The sequence below is a fragment of the Scleropages formosus genome, chromosome 15 (assembly GCF_900964775.1).
Source record: "Scleropages formosus chromosome 15, fSclFor1.1, whole genome shotgun sequence".
In the NCBI taxonomy this organism is placed as follows: domain Eukaryota; kingdom Metazoa; phylum Chordata; class Actinopteri; order Osteoglossiformes; family Osteoglossidae; genus Scleropages; species Scleropages formosus.
The window spans coordinates 2154411-2174425 of NC_041820.1; the positions used below are offsets into that span (position 1 = coordinate 2154411).

Below are 20015 nucleotides of genomic sequence, written 5' to 3' on the forward strand. Positions count from 1 at the left end.
ACTTTGAGTATCACGTCTTGCTGTATGATTGACGCCACATGTGGCCCACATGTGACGAGTTCGGCGTCTTGCCGTAGGCTGACTGAGGACGACCTCGGAGCGCAGGTGAAATTTTGTGTTACAGCCAACGGGCCTCCATTGGGCAACCAGCGGCCTCGTGAGTTTGACCCCTTTCGGACGGGACATCCCACGGCTTTCTCGCGACTTCTATCCCCGGCACCGGCTGCGTGCAAAGAGCTGGAATCGGAGTGCCGTGGCGTGCGGAACGGGAGCGCTCCCTCCCCGCGTCACCACACCCCCTAGTGTTCCAGTGTTCTTCGGCACTAGGGAGCAGAGTCAGGGCAGGGTTGCGATCCACCCTGCTGCACTTGCACACAAAGCACGGTTAATGACTTGTTAAAAATAGCTCTTTATGAGGGAACATTGTGTTTAATCAGCATTACGGAGCTGCGCTGTCACCATGTCAGATTACTCGTGAGCCCCTCTCTCTGTACGGACGCACCGTTCCTCCCTGCAGGGGGACATGTTACCAGCTGAAATACTGCGGTAGAAGGGCCAACCCGGCGGCACCTCTCCCTCTTTATCGCTCCTGCGATCGAGAACAGACTCTCCTGGACTCACGGCCCACAATTCCTTTCACCCGACGTGACGGCGGAAGGCGTCCTGCGGGGCTCCTGAGGGCAGAGAGCTGTCCTACTGGACGTGCTCGAGGACCCAGGAAGGACAGCTGCAGATGTATCGGGCATCTAAGGACATGTGTCCCCCAGAGGTACCAGGGTAAGGTCACACTTTTAGTCCAGCAGTAACCTGTCCCTGTGGTTCTGCTGCTGTGTAGTTTTTCTTCGCCTCTTCTGTGAATTAGGCGTGTTTTCCCTGCACCGTCCTGCCCCCCACAGCCCATCAGATGTCCCCGGCAGGATCTCAGCTGGACAGGTTCTGTAGACCATGCGCCACCACGCCGCCCATCTAAGTGAGCACCTAATACTAAATAATTTTTAAAAAACCTACACTGCTCTGATTATATTCTAGTGTTATTTCCCACAGCCCATCTGTCCTCACGAAGCTGCATTAATGTGGTGGTCCGCCGCGGAGACACGCCCTGTCGTGCCCATCATACGCAATACCTGTTTGCTACACACCTGTGCAGTCTTTGGATATTAGAACGACTTCAGTACGTACACACCTACCATCATGTCCTCATTTACACAGCTCCTGTAAACATTTTCATTATTTTAAGCTCTACTGGACATTTAGCCCTTTTAACTGCTGGTTAGCAATGGACATGACCCGCTTGGAGCAATGTACAGTGCCTCCCTGAACTGGAACCAACAAATCTAGTTATGATACTTATTCACCATTTTTAAATCTTTATTTTAAAGATCTGTTAATAACCTAACAGGAGAGCAGCCTCACAATGGAAGTGAGTGGCAGTTCATAACTGCAGTTGTGCTTTTTCTGAGCAGCAGCAGCATCCTGCTGTGTGGGGGGCACTAGGACCCAACCGCCACCGCATGGGATGTGACCCCACCCCTCCAAACAAAAGACCCCCACAAATGAGCCCTTTATTCCCTGTCAGTGCCTCGTGTGTGTCAAACAAGGTCTTTCATTGCCCATGAAGGCAAACCGCACAGGGCCAACAGCAGACTGACACCCCGAAACTCAGACAAGGAGTCCCAGCACGCATCTGTTTTGCATAATTTAATCACTTTTTAAAGACACACAACATGGAAAAGTGGTCACGTCGTGGAAATGAGCAGCCAAACATTTAATACCATTTAAACATTTAATACTTTGTTTTGCAAAACCTCCACACAGCTTAAATACATGTCTTTTTTGTAAACATCCCTCGGGCTATGCCTTATAACTTACGCCCTGTTTAAAACAAAACGTCCTTTGTATCTCACAGGCATTAAGATGCAAAACAGCATGGAGCAAGTTGATTTTGAGGAGGGGGGGGGGGAGGAAAAAAAAGAAAAAAAAAAAGGGGAACCCGTCTAACAGAGAAAAGGGAGCATTTCACACAAAGCCCAATGAGGCCACACTGAGCTGCTGCTCCTTTTTTTGGAAAAATGAAGTATGGACAACAAGCCTCTTGGAAGGCAGTCACCGTGTCATAGTAGAGACTTGGTGTCGATGTTGAGTCAACGTTGCACGTCCAGCTTTGAGGTGCATCACGGCTTTGTGCAAAACGGGGAGCAAAGGACAACTGAAACGAGATGGCTCTTCCACATCCATCGTAAAACTGACCCCCCCCCCCCCAGCGACACATAGGGTGGTCCGTGTGCCTAACGGCATCCGCCGCCACCCACCCCGCCCTTCTCGCATCCCAGCTCCGCTGCCTTCATCACGTCACCGCTGTACAAGTCAATGCGACTGCCAGCTTTCTCAGAGTCTGTCGGTGGGATGGCGGCCACCTCCATCGGCCACGTCTGCTGAAGTGGGTCGCGCACACCGAGCCGTCCAACGTCGCCCGCCGCCCCCTGGATCGGCCCTCAGAGCACTCTGTGACCTTCGGGACATTCAGGACGGGGGCAGAGCGGCGGAAGGCAGCGGTCAGGCATGTCCAACCCCTCGGGACGTGACAACAGTGCATCGGCAAATGCGTGCCCCCCCCCCCCCCTCCCCCGCCCAACATCCCCCGTGGTCCGTTTGCGGCCTCCCAGTAGCGGTGTAAAAAAAGAACTGTTGATGGTCACTTATAGAGTCACACAGAGGGCCCCCCCAGTCATGCACCGTTCATCTTCTATGAAGGGTGACCCCCGTGGGGCAAAAGTTGAGCAGAAAGGACGCGAGGCAGGTCTCACGGTTGCGTCCCTCACGCTCCTCGCTGGGGAGAGCGCGGCACTCGCAGGGGTTCGTCTCGGCGGTTCTCGGAGCGCCGGTGGGGCCTCACAGCAGCTTGCAGCAGTTGGCGCAGCCGCCGGAGGGCCTCGATCGCTTCTGGAGGGCGGCGCGCGTCGCCGTCTCAAAGACCTCGCGCACGCCGTCCTTGGTCTTGGCTGAACACTCAAGGTAGTCGTAGGCACCGATGCGCACGGCCATGGCCCGGCCGTCCTCCGTCTTGACGGGCTCCTGCTTCATCCTGGCCAGCTCGTTCCTCACGTTCTCGTCGTTGCGCAGGTCCTTCTTGTTGGCCACCAGGATGATGGGCACGCTGGGGCAGAAGTGCTTCACCTCCGGCACCCACTTCTCAGGGATGTTCTCCAGCGAGTCCGGGCTGTCCACGGAGAAGCACATGAGGATGACGTCAGTGTCCGGGTACGAGAGGGGCCGGAGCCTGTCGTAGTCCTCCTGGCCTGCCGTGTCCCACAGCGCCAGCTCCACCTGCTTGCTGTCCACCTCGATGTCGGCCACGTAGTTTTCGAACACGGTGGGCACGTAGACCTCGGGGAACTCGTCCTTACTGAACACGATCAGTAGGCACGTCTTGCCGCACGCGCCGTCGCCCACCACCACGAGCTTCTTGCGAATTGCAGCCATTGGTTCCGCCTACCTTCGTTTTCCTTTTGTTATTTTGAAAAGGAAAAAACACACCAGCTCTAAATAAGCTGAAATACACGGCGCTCCTCCGTAAATCTGTTGCGCGATGCGGGGTCTGTCGTTGCGTCTCTCACACCCACTGCTGCCCCCGTCGCGACGTCACGTCTTCCCTTGAATTTCTACAGCCGCTTTACAAGGAGGACCGTGAGCGGCTCCCTTTTAAAGAGCCCAGCCGCTTTCTTAATATAGCCGGCCAATCGGAGCGAACGAGGTGAGGTCAACATTTCACAAGACGGCGCCTATTGGCTCTTCCAAGCCCCTGAAATTAAAGTGGGAGGGACTCGCTTCGCTCGCCACGAGGACCTGCCCCGTCCTGGTAATGTGCTCGGGAACGCAGGATGCGCATGCGCTGACGGCTGGGCCATAGGACACGGAGTGAATATAGCGGGAGTCCGTTACATCACTTCGCTGCCACGCTCTTCCTAACTTATACTGGGACAGCTAAATAAACATTAAACATATTTTTCATACCCACACACAGAAAAGTAATAATCTAAAAAAATGTAATTGCGAATGGTCGTTTTGTATTTGAATTAAGTAACATTATGTATCAGAATAACCGATGTTTTTTTTCTTCAGATAACCAACAGATACCACAGTGGTTCCATACCACTTGTTTGAAAGGTACAGTTGACAAACTTAAGTGTTAATGATTAATTTTGAGCGAAACTCGCGTCCTTGACTGGGAAAGGTCTGAAAAGATAGTGTTGTGAAAATTGGGAAACAACGTAAGAATGACTTTGTGTTGCCTGCCGTTTAGTCCCTGTTTTTCACTTGAGATCCAGTTAATTTGATCGCTAAAGTTTGTTCTTAGGGCCAAAAAAAAGTCTCCGTTGAATGAAGTCCCGATATGGAACCAGGCGCGGAAATGTGTGCAAATGGAGCGACACCTTGTGGCAAGTTGAGCCCAGTTATTACATCAAAAAGATCCATGGAATAAAATATCCTTATTAAGGAACGTTATAAAACAAGGCAACGTGAATACAAGTGAAAACATTAAATGCTTCCCCTCAGCGGTTAATGTCTTCCCCACGTCATATTTGGAATGGGAGAAAAAGAGAAGAAAGGTAAAAAGAGGATGACTCGGATGTTTAGAAACGATAATATTCGTGTGTGCGCTCCAATTTTGTTATTAGGCGCGGATTCTCGTCGCTTCCGTTTTTATCGCCCGCCCGGCTTTCAGCGCAAACAGGCACCGAGTTCCTGCGCCGAGTGCGTTGGGAGGCCCCGCACTGCTCCCGCAACGCGCCCTCGGTGCGTCAGCACGTCAGGAACGCGCAGTGACGTAACGCGTCGGAATTGGCGCGCATCGCGCTTAGCTGTTAGCATCTCTGCGGCCTTAGGCGTGTAAATCGCGAAGAAGCTTTGCTGTGTTCATTCTTTCCGTCCCTTTCTTGTGGTTTCGAGTATAAATAGTAGTTTCTTACAGAAGGCGAGGTCACGTCACTTGAGGCCGTAGCCTTGTTTTGGCTTTTGGGGGGAAAAAAAAAAAAAACATTTCCAACTTGAACAGAGTGATGTCATGACGGAAACCTGCGTTTCGACTTTACAAATCGGTTGGTTTCCCTCTGTACGTGCAGTTTTTTAAATTAATTTTAAGACCTGCAGACACGAGCGCATACATGAAACAAGGGGAAAAGGTCAAAAGGTTATGGTATTTTACAGGTGTGATACCATCACGAGGTCACAAGGCTGTCCAGCAGCTCCAGAATTCATGCTACTTGTTCTGCAGGTCAAATGTTAATTATTCTGTCGTAAGAATGATAATGACTGTGATGATCTGCATATTTATGAGGAGCATGCAAATTTTATGTAATGTATGCAAATTCTTCTCTTTCTAGCCTGCTGCCCTGAGCTGTGTGTCAGGCTGAGTTCCAGAAGGATCTCTGGGTGCATTAACATTTATTTGTTTAGCTGGTGCTTTTCTCTAAGGCAACTTACAGTTATTTACCTGTTTATACAACTAGAGCACCCAATGGGGGTAAGGACTTTGTTCTGGGGTGTTACAGCAGGAGGTGGGATTTGAACCTGCAACCACAGGGTCAAAAGGCAGTAGCTGTAACCACTATGCTACCAGCTGTCCCCAGTTACCTTACTTGTTTATAGTTGTCCCAGTCAAACTGAACAGGGTGAGCTGAAGCCTGTGGACATATTGATTGTATGGAAAAGAGCTGTTCACCACCACGTTGTATGTAAATGTCATTTTTTTCCCCCATTTACATTTAGCTGACACTTTGCTCTACAGTTTCAGGGGTGTGGTGGTGCAGTGGGTTTGTCCTGTGTCTGCTCTCTGGTGGGTTTGGGGTTTGAGTCCCGCTTAGGGTGCCTTGTGACGGACTGGCGTCCCATCCTGGTGTGTCCCCTCCCCCTCGCGCCCTGCGTTGCCGGGTTAGGCTCTGGCTCGCTGTGACCCCCCCCCCCCCCTTGGGACAAGCGGTTTTGGTCAATGTGTGTGTTTTCTCTACAGTGTCAAGCTACCTTGAACACTTTGCGCATTTACACAGCAGAGTAATTTGTTACTGGAGCAATTTTGGCATAAGTACCTTCCTCAAGGGTACTACGGTGACCTGTGGGATAAAAAGCAGCAGCTCAAATTGCTGCACTACAAGCTGCTCCCTTTCCTTGTCATCATCTGATGCAAATTGGTTTCTAAAAAAAGTGTCGATACCACAGAGGGAAACACCTGTCAGTCGCTGTCCCGTGACTGTGCTGTCTCACCTGCAGAACGACTTCCAACAGGTTAAACGAGAAAAACTGGGGGACAAACAGAGTTGTGCTCTGGGACGTAAACAAGTTTCGGTGCAGTGTAATAAATAGCCATTGATAACGTGCACGTGTGTTGTTGCAGGTGGCAGGAGAGAAGGTGTGGCATCGCTCCTTACCTGTCAGCCAGCTGGCCATGTGTTCAGGAAGAAAGTGACACGTTAAGAAAAGAGTCAGTGTGCTGTTTAATGAAATGTGTCATTTGTACATTAAATTATATGAAATCCAGTAACAACAAATACTACATGTCTAATACAAGAATAATAGTTTTCAAAATAAACATACTCGTTTGGCTTCGAACAGTCATTAGAGTGAGTTTTGATTAAATATGCTTATAAAAGGTAACTGATAAAGGTGACACAAATGGAAGATGACAAATTTTTAATTAAAATGTTACAGAAACATAATACATACCATATACTCTAACATCAGTACTGGACAGATTAACAAAGGCAGTTCAGCTGAGACTTTAGACATTACAAGGAGTTTAAAATGACAAATTTAGCTTTTTATTTTTCCTTCTACTTTTCTAACAATGTATTTTGTATTAATGGAGTCAACTGCTAGGCAGCTGTAGCAGAGGATCCAGCCTAGACGTGTCCTACAGGTTCTTGTCCGCTGGAGCCACTTCGAGGAAGAGCTGCAGGAACATGGTGACCTTATCCAGGAAGCCAGGGCACAGCTTGTAGTGTATGAAGGGCACGTAGATGATGCTGCCACTGAGGATGAAGAGCGTCACGTACAGGTACTCGATCTTGGGCTGGTCGATGATGGGCGCCAGCACGAGAAACACAGCAGCAATGATAACCAGGATGGGGACGAAAATAGGCGTCTGGGAACAACAGCAGTGGCAGTAAGGATCAGGATGGGATCCCCAGTTCCAGATTCGACTACACCCTCCTGCTACAGAACCCTCGATCAAGGAACTTACCCTGAACCACACACACACACACATTTTCGGAACCGCTTGTCCCATACGGGGTCACGGGGAACCGGAGCCTACCCGGCAACTCAGGGCGTAAGGCTGGAGGGGGAGGGGACACACCCAGGACGGGACGCCAGTCCGCCGCAAGGCACCCCAAGCGGGACCCGAACCGCAGACCCACCGGAGAGCAGGACTACGGTCCAACCCACTGCGCCACCGCACCCCCTACCCTGAACCAATACAGTGAAAATTACCCAGGTGTATAAAAAGGTAAGAAAGATACTGTAAGCATCTGAGTATACAAAACACTGTAAGTTGCATTGGAGAAAAACACCAAATAAATTGATTAATTGTAATTATAATTAAAAAATAAAACTTTGGTATGAGTTAAAGATGCAAACCCGTGGCCCCCCCTGGTGTTTGAGTAAAGTACAACAGACTAAATCAAGAAATGTTCTTCAAGAAGCATTGATGCTGTTTGCTGGTGGGACACAGCAACAGGTGAAAACAACCCTGTCAGCATGTCACATTTCATCACTGTGTGGAATTGTATTTTATTTGGCCAGGATTTCCAGCACAGCTACAGTCATTTCAGGGTATTTTCATACCTCATTATGTACCTTAAGTGTCATTGGCTTTTTGTTTGATGTTCTGTTTGAAGAACAGTACGCCTGTAGAGTGTACACCCTGCCCGGATTGTTGGTATGTAATTTCCCCATTCAGCTGTCGCTCTGAGAAAATATGTATTAATTTCCACTTTCAACACTCAAATGCATGCAGTGGTGGGTCGTCAGTGCCACAAAAATCCCAACTTGCCCACCCCAGTGGACAAAGAACACCCTGTGATGTATAAACAGTGGGAATATGTGTGGTTTAGTCTGAGAGAATGCTGATCACGCTGATCATGGTTTGGGCTCACCTTGTACGAGCCGCGCATTTCTGGTTTCTTGATTTTAAGGTAAAGAAGACCGGACACCGTAATTCCGTAGAAGAACCAAGCAGTAAAGCTGAAATGGCAGGTTGAACAAAGGTCACAGGATGACCAACATGATCACAACATGACAAGAGGCCACACTGGTCAGACTCGCTCCCCAGCCAGCTGACCACGATGTGTATATAAAGTCCTTGAATGCTAACACCGTTAGAGTGTCAGTCGTACTTTTAGAGTGATACACCAGTTTTATAGCTCATGTTTCCCTTTTCTGATCTCTGCTGTAACACTTGATCATCTTACGAATGTTGACAAAGTTAATGAAGTGATGATGTCAGGGAGGTAGTACAGCGAGTAGCACTGCTGTCTCACGGTGCCTGGGTGGTGCGAGAGAACGTGGGTTCGGTCCCTGCTCAGTCTGTGTGAAGTTTGCATGTTCTCCCCATGTATGTGTGGGTTTCTGCTGGGTGCTGTGGTTTCCTCCCACAGTCCAAAGACATGCTGTTTGGTTTAACCTATAGTGTTTGAGTGACAGAGTGTGTGTGTGTGTTCCACTGATGTATGGATGAGTGACCCATTGTAAGTAGTGTATCTAGCAGTGTAAGTCACCATGGTGAATAAGGTGTCTGGGCTGATAGTAACACTATATGGAGTTTGTTGAAAGTTGCTTTGGAGAAAAGTGTCTGCTAAATAAATAAATGTAATAAAGGGGTACTTTGGGCATAACTCAAAAGCCACTCTTGTTTGCAATTATTCATTAAAAATAAAAGGGCAGTTTGATCAAGGGGGGCACGGTGGTGCAGCGGGTTTGGCCAGATCCTGCTCTCTGGTGGGTCTGGGGTTTGGGTCCTGCTTGGGGTGCCTTGCGATGGGGTGGCATCCCGTCCTGGGTGTGTCCCCCCCAGCCTTGTGCCCTGTGTTGCTGGGTTGGGCTCCGGTTTGCTGCGGCCCTACTTGGGACAAGCAGTTTCAGACTGTGTGTGTGTGAGTTTAATCAAGTATTTTATTACTTGCCTATTAACTTTACAATCTCTCTTCTGTCAATAAAATGTACACGTGCTCCATTGACCTCATCATAAACTGGTATCTCAAGATTAAAAAGTCACTATCTGTAGCTCTTCAGTAACTTGTATTGCAAAAACATTTAGTTCTTTTGTATGTGATAGATATGACGGTTCTCAGGGGACTTAAATTTTGAAGCGTTACTGTGACCATGAGATAGTGACTTGTGTGGCTGTTGTCATGATACAGTGTAAGTTTGTCATGTGACCAATACCACATCTCTCATGGCCATTAATTAACACAAATAAACTTACGAAGGACATGTGTTCCAAACAAAATCTGTCTTTGCCCCCAACAGTGACTCTGCGGGTGACAGCAGGTCTCTTACCTGAAGTAGTTAATGATGCTCTCGAAGTCGCCTGGGATCAGCACCACCAGTGCGAGGACCGTCTTGAAGGTTAGTGCGGGCAAAGGGGTCAACCGATGGACATGGGCCATGGCCAGGATGTCAGGCTGGACAGAAGCGGACAACAGCACAACTCAAGTGGGGTTCATTAGTATGGACACGGTGAGGTCAGGGTGAAGGGGAGGATAACATAACCGTTTGCCCAACATTCCAGGAGGTGCCAAAATATAGGAAGTAGCACATACATAGGTTCCAGAATTGAAAGTCCATGGGTTTCCAGCTTTGGCTCCAGTATAGTAGAATGAGCACCCCCTGTCCCTCAGAACTGCTGAATCCCTTTCTGCATTCAAGAAGGCTCTCAAAAGACATCTCTTTCAGAGCCACTTCTCTCCTGATCATTTAGCTTCTTCATACACTTGCCCAGCATAGTGTGTTTAATTAAAAAACACAAAATAATTCTGTAACCTCTCGCAATCCTATATGCAGCTACTCTGTAACGTGTGCTGGTTAAATGGTGCTGGTGGACTAACTGGCTGCACTTGTACAAAATTTCCCACTGTATCTCTCTTTCTGTTGGTGATGCGCTTTTGTTTACTCTCAGTTGTACGTTGCACTGGAGAAAAGTGTAGATGTATGAATGCACATGTAAAAAAAAAGAGCTCAAAGACAACAGTACACTTATGCCCCGTTAACCGTTTCTAATTTGTTCCGGGAAATCCCCCGCATACTGAAAAACTGAATGATTAAAATACTAATTACCTTGCAGAGCTCACATTCTGTGTGGACAGGGCAATAGTGAATTGTTCGCAGAAATTTCATTCATGAAGGGTCCAGTGTATAGAAAATAATTTTAAACCTACTGTGATAGTGTGTGTGAACTGCCTTGAGGAATATGAAGGCTGTAGACCACATTTAAGTACACGAATAATTAGAAAATTAAAGCACAGTGATCCCGTAGTCTGTGTCACACAGTTTGCACAATTTTCAAACATAATCAGAGTTTAGTGGGCTGAGCCAGTGTCATGGACCGGAGCTGGTGTTGCAGACCAGGTAAAAGCAATCCAGACCAATTAACAACAGGTGGTGTTAATACTGGTCTCAGACTGAATGCCCCCTGCAGTGGGTGCATGCTTGTAGCTTTCTCAGAGCAGAATTCACAGGAAGGCAAATGAAAGGGTGCTAGAATAAATGCCTGACGCTAATGGACTTCTGTTAGCGCACAACTCTAGGTGCGAGGTGCAGAGGTCTCACCATGTGACCCTCCCGGGCGGCCACAAAGCACAGCCGCCCCCCGCTGAAGAACGAGCCGTTTAGGGACCCGAATGCGGAGAGGGCTGCAGCTATGGACATCAACCACCCCCAGCTGCCCAGCACTTTGTTCCTGAGAGAGAGCGAGGGAGAGGGATGTATCGGTGTGGACCAGCAGGGCGGCAGTGCAGAGCAGCATCCCAACAACACAGCAGGCTTCTCTTCGCATCTCCATGGTGAAGGCTGGCTGTGCTCTTGGGGTTTGAGAAGGGCTTCTCCTGCCCCAGCGCTGCGGTCAGTCTTACCCCCAGGTTACAGCTACTGCGGTGGAGGACATCAGCTCCCTGGGTGTCATGGCTGTCAGGTAGCTCACGTTGACCAGCAGATAGAGCACGGTGACCGTGGGTATGGCGATCAGCAAAGCTCGAGGGAGATTCACCTGTCAACACATGGGAAGGTGAGATCCACCCATCAGTTTGTGTGCCACAAACCCTAACGATGTTGTCGTTATTTGTTCTGTAGCTATACAACCTTTATGACATTTTTAAGTGAAAGGGAACACTTGTAGGAGAATCAGGGCATTCGTTGAAGGTGTGTGTGTGTGTGTTTGCGCATCCTTAACCTTTGCAGTCTTTGTACAAAAACTCCCTGAGAAGCACAGTGGACACAGTGCATGGACACGTGCACTTAGGGTCCAGCATGTGCTCTGTAGTGGACATTTCCAACTGTCCACATGTCCCTTAGTGATCACAGTAATCCTGCTGATAACGGCGACTACATGGTTAGCAGCTTCACCACAGAAGCACCCCTCTGGACAGACGCCGGGATACAGTCGGGACTGGGGTGACTCCGCATTACTGGAAGAAGCTCCAGGTAGTTACTGTCTACTGCACCCTGTTTTCCCCTCCAGGGTGGAGGACATTTATCTCAGGGATGCAGCAGGTGTCTGGACAGCCATACCAACAGCACATATGTGAAGTCCCCACACGTGAGGACAGCTGATCACGTCTGCTCAACTTGACGCAGAGCTGAGTACGCTTCTTCCTCTCTTATCCTGGAATTACTGAATTAAGAGTAATGATGCTAAACAAAACAATAAGTTGTGTTTTAAGTAGTTTGACCTCCTATATCCAGGTCAGGTTTTTCCATTTAGTGCAGCACTGCAAACGTGATCCACAGCCACATTCTGGCCATTTCAAACACACCCCCAGTCAAAAACCAAATCCTGGCAAACGGTACGAGCAGGACGCAGAGCAGCAAGGCCTCCACAAGGAGCCCCTGGATATTCAGTACGGTCACTGACATTTGACCAGCGCTCTGCAAATTGGCCATGACTTCAAAGCACAGGGCATTTCTTACCTTGGCCAACGGGCTCAACATCAGCAGGATGGTGAGCACCATGATAAAGGACACAAGCCTTTGAAGGAGAGCGCCCACAGCAGAGCCACCAGACAACCAAAGTGGCCCCTGGGCTTCTGACATCACCAGGACCAACAGTGCTTCTGGTGATCAAACCAGGCCCACGTCCACACATGGCATGAGGTCCATCCAGATAGTGACAAAGTAACCCCCCTCCCCAGTGCTGGGTACATCACGTAAAAATTTTAATGTGTCAAAGATTACTTGTTACCTTGGAAAAAAATACTTTAATATATAACACTTTACACAAAATGGAACACAGGTGTGTTATTAGTTACACTACTTTGTTGTAAGACGGGGGGGGTGCGGTGGCACAGCAGGTTTTGCCGGGTCCTGCCCTCTGGTGGGTCTGGGGTCCTGCTTGGGATGCCTTGCATTGGACTGGCATCTCGTCCTGGGTGTGTCCCCTTCCCCCTCAGCCTTGCGCCCTGTGTTGCTGGGTTAGACTCCGGTTCACTGCAACCCGCTCAGGACAAGCGGCTTCAGCCAGTGTATGTGTGTGTAGTAAGACAAGGTATTTATGTAAAATTTCACTGAACTGTGCATTTTACCTGTGTGGAACATGCACTTTATCTCAGTGAGGCAAATCAGTAATCACTGTAAAAGTAGAACAGGCCAAAAGTGAGACACCCAAAACATTTTAGACAAAATAAGCCCATTTCTAACAAGCAAAGTAAATAAAGTAAGTGATACACAAAGTTAAGGTCCGCAAGTGCAACACGACACATTTCAGTGAAGGCATCTGCTCCATCTTGGTGCCCTAGGAGCTGATTTCAGATGCACCAGCTCGTCATAAGTTCATTCCTTTTTTCCAGTTCACCGCTTACACCACTTATCAGCATATGTTCCCGTGAGCAAAGGTGTCCAGACCTGTTGCTCTTAATGTGATAAATACTGCCTGTTCTTTCAGCGTCAAATAGTTTTTACACTGCAGCCGTCACTGGTGCCTCCTTATAGCAGTTCACAAGTTAAAAAGGCTGGAGGGGGAGGGGACACACCCAGGACGGGACACCAGTCTCACAAGGCACCCCAAGCAGGACTTGAACCCCAGACCCACAGGAGAGCAGGACCTAGTCCAACCCACCGCGCCCCCTTACTTTTTATTCCTTGTAGGTAAATTCAGTTCAACTGAATTTATTTTTCCTAGTTGCCTTTTCAATGATTTCTTCAGAGTCCTTTAATTTTAATTATAATGTTAATTTAGAAAAGGTCAAAGAGACGTATTATAAGAGCCATTAGAAACAAATGACAGATGGATATAGAACTGATTAACAACATGCAGTCAAGGAAAAGAAACGGAGGAAAGAAACCTGCTAAAAGCAGTACAAGAGCAAAACTGTTCAGGTGTTGAGGTTGCATGACCATATCATGTCCTAAATAGGCTATTTAAAATCATGTACGTTTTTTAGTGCTTGTAATACTCCCACATAAAAGAACTTTATGAAGTTTATGCTTTATGAAGCTTACCTCAGGTCGTTTCAGCTCCTCGGTCACATAGTTCAGGTTGTACCACCCAGCATAGCACCACAGTCCTTGGTACAATGCAATTCCTATATCACTGACCCCTAGCACAGTTCCCTCAAAGGCATTCTGCAAGCTTCCGACGTGTCCGTTTGCCAGCGTCACAAACCCCCCGAACACTATGACCAGGAGCCCCACCAGCTTGGCCACTACAAAAAACACCTGGATGGACATGCTGAGGTGTACGCTGAGAATGTTGACTATAGCCACCAACAGTAAAACCACTACAGCAGTACATTTAAGAGGCACATCAGGTGGGGGGCATTCAGGGTATAGAGGAGCCAACACATACTTGGCAAAGCTCAGGGAGCTCGCCGCTCCACCCATAGGTTTCACTACGACTAGGAAGGTGAATGCCACAAAAAAGGCCGGCAGCTTGCCGTAGATCCGCAGCACATAGATGAATTCCCCACCAGACTCCCTGATTATGGTCCCAAGCTCAGCAAAGGAGAGAGCCGCCAGCAGGGCCACCAGGCCACCCACTGCCCAGATAACCAGGCTGGCCCCCGGGCTTCGGACTTCCTGCACTATATACTGAGGCGAGATGAAGATCCCCGAGCCAATCATGGTTCCGATGACCAGCGATACAGCACGCAGCAAGCCCAGCTCCCGTTTCAGCTTGAGCTTTTCTGTTGTCTGATCTGCCATGGTCACATCACACGTGAGTGTAGGTATTGAGGAATGGTAACCACAACCCACGCTTATGACTTTCAGTGCCTCAGTGTACCTGCTAATGAGGGAACAAACATCTAAATGGGGGCAGGACAAAGTACCCTGTTTAATATTAACCTTGAATGGCATTGTCACAATGCATAAAAGCAGGGGGGTCTGGTGGCGCAGCGGGTTTGGCCTGTGCCAGCTGCGTGGCGAGTTCGAGGTTTGGGTCCTGCTCGGGATTCCCTGCGATGGTCTGGCGTCCCCTCAAGAGTGTTTTCCCTCCCTCTTCAGCCTTGCGCCCTGTGTTTCCAGGATAGGCTCCGGCTCGCCATGACCCTGGAACAAGCGGTTGTTGACATTGGTTGGCTGGCGTGTGTCAAAGCCCCCAAAATTTTAAACTGCAAAGATGTTAATACATCATCCCATATCTGACCTGTCATGGCCTGTTTTTACTGGATGCTAGTCAACCAAACTGGGTAAAACCTTTATAATGACCTCCTAGGGTGTCAAGGATACTGCAGTCTGTAATGTACACATTCTCTTGAAACCATACACTCCATCCAAATCATTGCTATCTTCAACTTCAGGTCATGTCACTCTCTCTGGTAATGAATATCATCTGTTGTAGATGCTGGTGTTTCTGCACAGTTGTGTGATGGAACAGAACCTGATTGCTAGGTGTGTCGCTGACGACCAGTGAACACTGCAAGAACGTCAAAGCCAACATTACAAGACACAGATTTTTAGAGCACAAGTTGTTTTCCTGCCATGGCCATGTGACTAAGCGCAATCATACATTATGTTACAATAACAGAGTAAACACCTATGTCATGCCATGATGGTTCACCAAAACAGTATTTACATCCTCGTACGAACCAGCTACACAAGATACAGAAAAAAACCAAGGTGGTAATTTTTGGATTGTTCAGTTCCACAGGCAGGCGGTTGACCTTGTTAAAGCTGTGAGAAGTCTAGAGATCCTGGTAAAATGGCAGTGCTACCAGATTAAAGGCAATCATGCTCTTCCATTGTTTAACAGCTTCTTTGCAACTAGTACCGACAATTATTCCCAATCACTGTTGGTTAATCACCCTCAAGGACAGGACCTTGACCTTGAAAATGAGAATATTGACAAACACAGAGACAAAGACATTTCACACCTCACGCTGGAGGAAACTACAAAAAGTTGAGAAGCATAGCCACCCTACTGGATGACTTCACCAATGACAATGAACTGGAGGCAAGAAAGGAGACAAGATGTCTCTTTCTCCAGTTTTAACCCTATGGTGTACAAGATGCAATGATCTCCAAGCTCCTACCTGAGTTCTGCACAACACTAAAGAGACACAATGTCCTCTCTTGCAATGTCTCTGACCATATGTCAACACTGAGAAGCACCGCAACCTTCAGCCCTAGTGTAGAATGAATTTTTTCATTCATGTCTGAGGTAGACCATGCTGGCCTCTTGGGCTGCTTTAATACAGGTCTATGTGTCTCTTGAAATATAATAGCAGGGTTTTGGCATACAGTTGGAAGCTATAGTGTTTCCAAGGATTTGGAAAATGAAATCAGCAAAATCCCAACTGCCTTGACAGAGTGATTGGTTGGATACCTGCCACTTGTAGTAAGAAACGGTTTAAGAGCCTGAGCCATGCAAAGCTAAACTTACTGCACCCAAACTTACAGAATAACCATTTGCTTTGACAATGGGCCGACAGGGATGAGATGAGTTTTAACCAGGTTGGGTTTCCTCTCCATGTCAGGTATTCTACCAGCAGTCCAACTCTTTTGGTGACAGCAATTATAAAAAGGAAATTTATCTGTGAAGGTCAATGGCAGCTGGAGATCAATGTATCAATTTGCATTCTAGACTCATTGGACAAAAGACATGTAGAACAAAAGACAGAAAGGAGCTACAATGTACTGTGCGAAGCTCAGGGCCATTGCTACTGTACTGGCTGGACTCACAGAGAACATGGAGGTAAAAAGAAACAAGAAGGCCATGGGTGGGCCTGATGTCCACAGGATGTAGATGTACAGAACGCTACTGCACGAGTTGTGGTTGACTTGCCGAAGCGTTCCCATGTATCTGTTCTACGCGTTTCTCTGCACTGGCTTCCCATAGCTGCCAAGATCAAATTGAAAACCCTGGTTATTGCCTACAAACGCATCAACAGAACTGCTCCTAGTTATGTACAAGACTTGATCAACCGCTACACCCCAACCAGACCCCTTTGCTCATCTACTTCTGCCTGCTTGGTGGTCCCGTGCACAAAAGGTAAAGCACGGAGGTTCTCAGTTCTGGCTCCGTTGTGGTGGAATGAACTCCCCTCTCACTCAGAACTGTTGAATCTCTGTCCACATTTAAAAGGGTCTTAAAACTTATCTCTTCTGGATTCACTTCACCCATGATCTCTCCATCTCATGTAAAGTGTAAATGTTCATGCACCGTAACTTTAGGACCATGCCTGGATAAGCCTTTACGCAGCTACTCCCATAACGTGTATCAAAAAAAAAAAAAATTTGGCAGAACGTGATCAGGAATCATCTGTTGAGTTTTATGCAGCTACTCGTGTGATGAACATTGGTGCAAATAGTGAAAGAAACAAACTAAGTTTACTTAAGAATCACACGTCTGCAACAATGTCTCTTTCTCAGAACATAATGCACACGTATTTCTCTGAGATGTACGTCGCTTTGAAGAAAAGCATTTGCTAAATGAATAAATGTACTCTTCCCGCAGACTCCTTGATGATGGTGCCGAGCTCTGCGTAGCACAAGGAGCCAAGCATGGCTAACATACCACATGCCATCCAAATCACCAGGTTGCTTCCTGGGCTCCCTATGATTTGCAGCACCAGCTGTGGGGACATGAAGATCCCAGATCCGATCATGGTGCCGGCGATGAGGGAGACGGCGCTCACCAGCCCCACCTCACGCTTCAGGCTAAGCTTGACTTGGCTGCCGCTCATGTTCATCCAGCAGAGTTTGGCCTTTTCCTTTTCACCAACGGTGGGTTTGATGCTGAGGGTACTGCTGCCAGCCGTGATGTTAAGGTACGTAACGGACAAAGTCACACTCACCACAGTTGCGTTAGTTAATCATTACAAGATCCCATTATTGTTTGTGGTTCAACATGTTTTTGCGGTAAATGAACAATAAGAGTATGGGACAAGCGGTTCTGAGAGTGTGTGTGAACAATAAGAGGTAAGACAATTGTTTTAAAGACACCTGGGGTTTTTCCAAACACTCAAATTTCATTGGTTGCTTCGAAACAATGTTTGCTGTCTGAAGGCAAAGTGCTCAGTTGAAAAATATTTTTTAATGTTCAAAGATCACTGTGCATAATAACAATGGTGGATAAGGATGGCACAGTGGCTCTTTGGCTGGTGCCTCACAGCAACTAGGCTGTGGGTTCAAACCCAGTTCATTCTGTGTAGAGTTTAAATGTTTTCATGTTTGTGTGGCTGTCCTCCCATACTCCAAGGACATATGTCTTGGGTGAATTGGTGACTAAAATGCTTGTAATATGTTTGTGTGAGTAAATGTGTTACATTGTTCTGCTGTATAGATGGATACATGACCGCAGGGAGTTCAGTAGTGTGTATCTTGTCACCTTGGACTAAAGTGTCGGGTAATTACTAGTTAGCCATTGCCCAGCCCTTTGGAGAAAAGTATCAGCTACACCCCAGCCAGACTGCTGTGCTCCTCCACCTCTGCCTGTTTTGTGGTCCCACACAAAACGTCCAAACAACAGCACAAAGGTTTTCATGTTCTGGTCCAATGTGGTAGAATGAACCCCCCCCCCCCCCACTCAGAACTATTGAATCTCACGCTACATTTAAGAAAGGTCTCAAAACTCACCTCTTTTGGACTCACTTATCCCCTGATCTCATAAGTGCTCAATAAACGTGCACATTTGTCTTGCTTAATAATTTTTAATAATGGAAAACCCAGTATACAGCTGCTCATAATGTACACTGCTTTGTACTGTGGTATATGACAAAGTTGACTGTATTCTAGAATCATGTCTGCATCCAAATCTCTCCCTCTGTTGATGTAATGCTCTGCTTGTATTTTTTCTTCTGAGATGTATGTCACTTTGGAGGAAAGTGTCTGCTAAATGAATAAATGTAAATGTATCAGTGTGCAGCAGGTAGCACAGCATATTGAGCTCCCTCTTTGGACTTTAAGGACTCAGTTTCAAATTCCACCTCCTGCTGTAATACACGTGATCAAGGAACAAATTACTCCAGTAAAAATTTCCCAGCTGCATAAATTAGTAAATCATTATAAGTATAGGGACATTCAAGGTGCTTTGAAAAAAAAACATCAGCTGAATAAATAAATGTGAATACAATGCTCTCTAGACTCATTGAACAAAAGACATGTAGAGATAAAATGTATTAAATGCACAGAATGTTTACCTCGGGACGTTTCAGCTCCTCTGTTATGTAATTCAAATTGTTCCAGCCATCGTAAGACCAAAGGCCTTGATAAAACGCCATGCCAACTGTAGCGACGCCCACATTGGTGCCTTCAAACGAGTTCTCCAGGCTTCCAGTTTTTCCTCCAATGAGCAGCACCATGCCTCCAATTACGATGATGCCCAGAGTTAGGACCTTCGCCATTGTGAAGAACACTTGGATGAACATGGAGCTGCGCACATTTTTGCTGTTCACAATGGCCAGCACCACGATACCCACCGCTGCCACGAACTTCACCACCAGCTGAGGTGGGACACAGTTCTTGTAGAAAGGAGCCACTGTGTACTGTGCGAAGCTCAGGGCCATTGCTACGGTACTGGTCGGACCCACAATGAACGTGGAGGTAAAGATAAACAAGAAGGCCATGGGTGGGCCTGATGTGCGCAGGATGTAGATATACTCTGCCCCAGACTCCTTGATGATGGTGCCGAGCTCTGCGTAGCACAAGGAGCCAAGCATGGCTAACATACCACATGCCACCCAAATCATCAGGCTGCTTCCTGGGCTCCCTATGATTTGCAGCACCAGCTGTGGGGACATGAAGATCCCAGATCCGATCATGGTGCCGGCGATGAGGGAGACGGCGCTCACCAGCCCCACCTCACGCTTCAGGCTAAGCTTGACTTGGCTGCCGCTCATGTTCATCCAGCAGAGTTTGGCCTTTTCCTTTTCACCAACAGTGGGGTTTGATGCTGAGGGTACTGCTGCCAGCCGTGATGTTAAGATACGTAATGGACAAAGTCACACTCACCACAGTTGCGTTAGTTAATCATTACAAAATCCCGTTATTGTCTGTGGTTCAACATGTTTTTGCGGTGAATGAGTAATAGGACATAAGCCAATGATGTTGAAGGCACCTGTAGTTTTTCTGAACACACTCAGATTTCATTGGCTGCTTTGAAGGAAAGCTGTGCTGTCTGAGGGCAAAATGCTCAGTTGAATATTCTGTTTCTTATGTCTCAAAGATTATTGAAAAATAATCAGTTTGCATACATTTTCAGGATGGCCCAGAAGGCAGTGCTGATGCCTCGCAGCAAGTGAGCAGTGGGTTCAGATGTGCATTTGAATCCAGCCCAGTCTATGTGAACTTTGTTATTCCCATGTTCACAAGAGATT

At 47.6% G+C, this 20015-nt stretch overlaps 2 protein-coding genes across 2 annotated transcripts; both read right to left on the reverse strand.

Annotated features, from left to right (window-relative positions):
* Positions 1–1685: 1685 nt before the first annotated feature.
* Positions 1686–3681, reverse strand: LOC108939511 (rho-related GTP-binding protein RhoB). Its single transcript, XM_018760938.2, has one exon. The coding sequence runs from the start codon at positions 3478–3480 to the stop codon at positions 2890–2892; it is 591 nt and encodes a 196-aa protein (XP_018616454.2). The 5' UTR covers positions 3481–3681; the 3' UTR covers positions 1686–2889.
* Positions 3682–6824: 3143 nt separating this feature from the next.
* On the reverse strand, positions 6825–14403 carry LOC108921851 (b(0,+)-type amino acid transporter 1). Its single transcript, XM_029258654.1, has 6 exons — positions 13702–14403; positions 11121–11254; positions 10819–10948; positions 9550–9674; positions 8148–8235; positions 6825–7135 (listed from the first exon to the last, which is right to left on the reverse strand). The coding sequence occupies exons 1-6, from the start codon at positions 14401–14403 to the stop codon at positions 6905–6907; spliced, it is 1410 nt and encodes a 469-aa protein (XP_029114487.1). The 3' UTR covers positions 6825–6904.
* Positions 14404–20015: the final 5612 nt, after the last annotated feature.

What these genes read in the sequence shown, in the direction of transcription:
- LOC108921851 (XM_029258654.1), bottom strand. Translation starts at nt 14,403, where the DNA reads ATGGCAGATCAGACAACAGAAAAGCTCAAGCTGAAACGGGAGCTGGGC. An exon ending in GCAGTAGCTGTAACCTGGGG is followed by an intron (nt 10,949 to 11,120) that starts GTAAGACTGACC and finishes GCTCTCTCTCAG; the next exon opens with GAACAAAGTGCTGGGCAGCT. An exon ending in CCGCCCGGGAGGGTCACATG is followed by an intron (nt 9,675 to 10,818) that starts GTGAGACCTCTG and finishes GCTTCTGTCCAG; the next exon opens with CCTGACATCCTGGCCATGGC.
- LOC108939511 (XM_018760938.2), bottom strand. Translation starts at nt 3,480, where the DNA reads ATGGCTGCAATTCGCAAGAAGCTCGTGGTGGTGGGCGACGGCGCGTGC.